This window comes from Mus pahari, chromosome 14 (assembly GCF_900095145.1).
Source record: "Mus pahari chromosome 14, PAHARI_EIJ_v1.1, whole genome shotgun sequence".
In the NCBI taxonomy this organism is placed as follows: Eukaryota; Metazoa; Chordata; class Mammalia; order Rodentia; family Muridae; genus Mus; species Mus pahari.
The window spans coordinates 68,032,864-68,035,405 of NC_034603.1; the positions used below are offsets into that span (position 1 = coordinate 68,032,864).

Here is a 2,542-nt window from a genome sequence, read left to right on the forward strand (position 1 = left end):
TGCCTCCCGAGTTCTGGGATTAAAGGCATGCGCCACCACGCCCGGCGGTATTTACCATTTTTATCACTCGCAGTGTGCCAGGTAGGTGTTAGATTCTCAGACAGGCCAGGGACTCCGCTTTGCAGGGCCCACAGCCCACAAGACCATTACTCTGTAGCTGGGAATGGTCATCACCTCCCGATCCTCCTCTAGCCTCTCCCCACCAAGTCCTGGGTTTACAGGTGTGTGCCTTCAGTTCTCAGGGCTCAGGACTCAAGGTCATCCATCCATGGCGCCATCTCTCCAGTGCCTGCCTTGTGGTAGCTGATTCCCTCAAAGAGAGGTCAGGCCTCTGTTTGGAGATTGCATTGAGCAGTTAAAAAGCCACCGGATCGATGGATAGGGGCTGGGGAGTGGGGGGTGGGCAGGAAAGCAACTTCTCTGCCCCCCTCCCCCCCCCACAGGCAGAGGAAAGACCTCATGCCTTCTCATGGGGACACTTCCTTCTCTGAACAGAAGAGGGCACTGTTGTCTATCTTTTTACCTCGGGGTGGCTGAGCCCCTGTTCCACTGACTTCCCCATGAGTGGCTTCTAGGAAGAAGAGCATGAAGGATACCCAGGATTCAATGGTGACTTTTCTGTATTTATCAGCCAAGAAGCAAGAATCATTAAGACGGAGGCTCTCCAGCAGCCCCTCTTCCTCACAGCCTGCTCACATGTTTACAAAAGAACTGTCCCCAGGGACAAACACAGGGTGGCAGGATGGGGCCAGTGGAAAAAAAAAAAGACCCCATGTCACCTGTCAACGCCTATGCCATTTTTGTCAAGGGAGGAAGGATTTGTTTTGCATCACAGCTTGGGAGGCAGAGTTGGGGGAGGATCTGATACAGTGTGACAGTACCATTGTGGGAGGGTCTGATACAGTGTGACAGTACCATTGTGGGAGGGTCTGATACAGTGTAACAGTACCATTGGAGGGTCTGATACAGTGTGACAGTACCAGAGCAGGAGCCTGTGGCAGTGGCTGCTCACAGGGCGTGGAGCAAAGAGTAAAGCACCGGAGCCATTTCCTGTAGGGAAAGGAGCATGTGTTCTTGGGTCAGGCGGTCCAGGGTTCCAATTCTGGTTTTGGTCTTTCTTGGAAGGAGATCGTGGTGAGATCTCCTTTGTGCCAGTCTCAGGCTCCCTTGCAATTGCGTGGTAATCCAGTGGTGTGACACATGCGGTGGCATCTCACCCGATGGCACAGCAGAGCCTCTCAGGGACCCTAGCAATGATTGGCTCCCTCCCTTGGAAAGAGTGTGACATGTGACACCATGTGATCGAGGCCACCCTCAGGTCTTTGCACAGGCCGAGCGTTTCACCCTGCACCCACCCTGTTCTGTTTTTCAGAGGACATCACTTCACAGATGGATTTGCAGGGAGCATCGGAGAAGGAGCCGCTGGGAGGGCGAGAGGAGCAGGAGAGGGTGGTGAAGCAGTGGGAGAGGGATCAGGAGAGTGAAAGAGAAGCCACAGACGACGAGCAAGACAGAAAAAGCTCAGGAGGACTCGGCAAAAAACTGTTGGGAGACGGTCACTCGTCAAACCTAGGGGTCAGGAGAGAGTCCAGGGAAATCTACAGAAGGAACTCTGACTACTCCAACCATCTACCCTCAGACAACAGCAGCCAAAATGAGAGAAGAAACCAGCAGAAGCAGTCAGAGAGGAGGTTGGAGAAGACAAAAGAGGAGGAATCTGAAGCCAGAGCTACTTAACAACGGAGAAGGGACGAAGACCAGCTCAGTAGGCACAAGGTTCAGGCAGACAGTGTTCCCAGGCGAGATGTTTTGGAGAGGAAAAACTGGGAGACTGAATCCTACAGACCACCTCCTGTGTGCGCACCCCCCCCCATTTCCCCATTAAATATGCGTCTTTAATTTTTACAGATCTTGAGTGAGTCACTGCCTCCCACCCCTCGTTCTCAGTAGGAACCAATGGAAGAGATGAGTGGGGTGGGTGGAGAAGCAGGTGAGTGTCTGAGTGCATAGAATGCTGAAAGAACAGGAAAGGAAAGCCCTGAGAACCATTGACTCAGTTTCCCCAGGATGTACAAGGCTTGGGAGTGGGGTGGGGGGTATACAGAAACCCCACCTCCGCTGACATCAGCTGTCTTCTACACCCTGTAGGTCTTCAGAGTAGACTGGAGTAAAAGCAGGGCCTACCAGCCGACTGTCTGGGAGAAGAGTTCCAGGGTGTGCGGCCTCCTCTGTGCAGCCTTAGGCTGCCCTGGGAATATTAGTTTCTAGAACACCACAGAAATCCCTCTGAGAAGGCTGTGACTTCCCAGAATTAGTGAATAAACATCTGGCCTCAAAAGGATTGGCCTGGGCTGGAGAGATGACTCAGTGGTTAAGAGCACTGACTGCTCTTCCAGAGGTCCTGAGTTCAATTCACAGCAACCACATGGTGGCTCACAAGCATCTGTAATGGGATCTGATGCCCTCTTCTGGTGAGTCTGAAAACAGCAACACTGTTCTCATACACATAAAATAAATAAGTAAATCTGAAAACAAAAAAAGG

At 52.2% G+C, this 2,542-nt stretch overlaps 1 protein-coding gene across 1 annotated transcript in view; it reads left to right on the plus strand.

Moving 5' to 3' along the window:
• Ttc25 (tetratricopeptide repeat domain 25) overlaps positions 1-1,907 on the plus strand; it is a 25,235-nt gene extending 23,328 nt beyond the window's left edge. The window contains exon 11 of the mRNA XM_021213455.2: positions 1,373-1,907. Coding sequence (XP_021069114.1) covers positions 1,373-1,456 — 84 coding nt within the window. The 3' untranslated portion in view covers positions 1,457-1,907. The remainder of the gene's footprint in view (positions 1-1,372) is intronic.
• Positions 1,908-2,542: the final 635 nt, after the last annotated feature.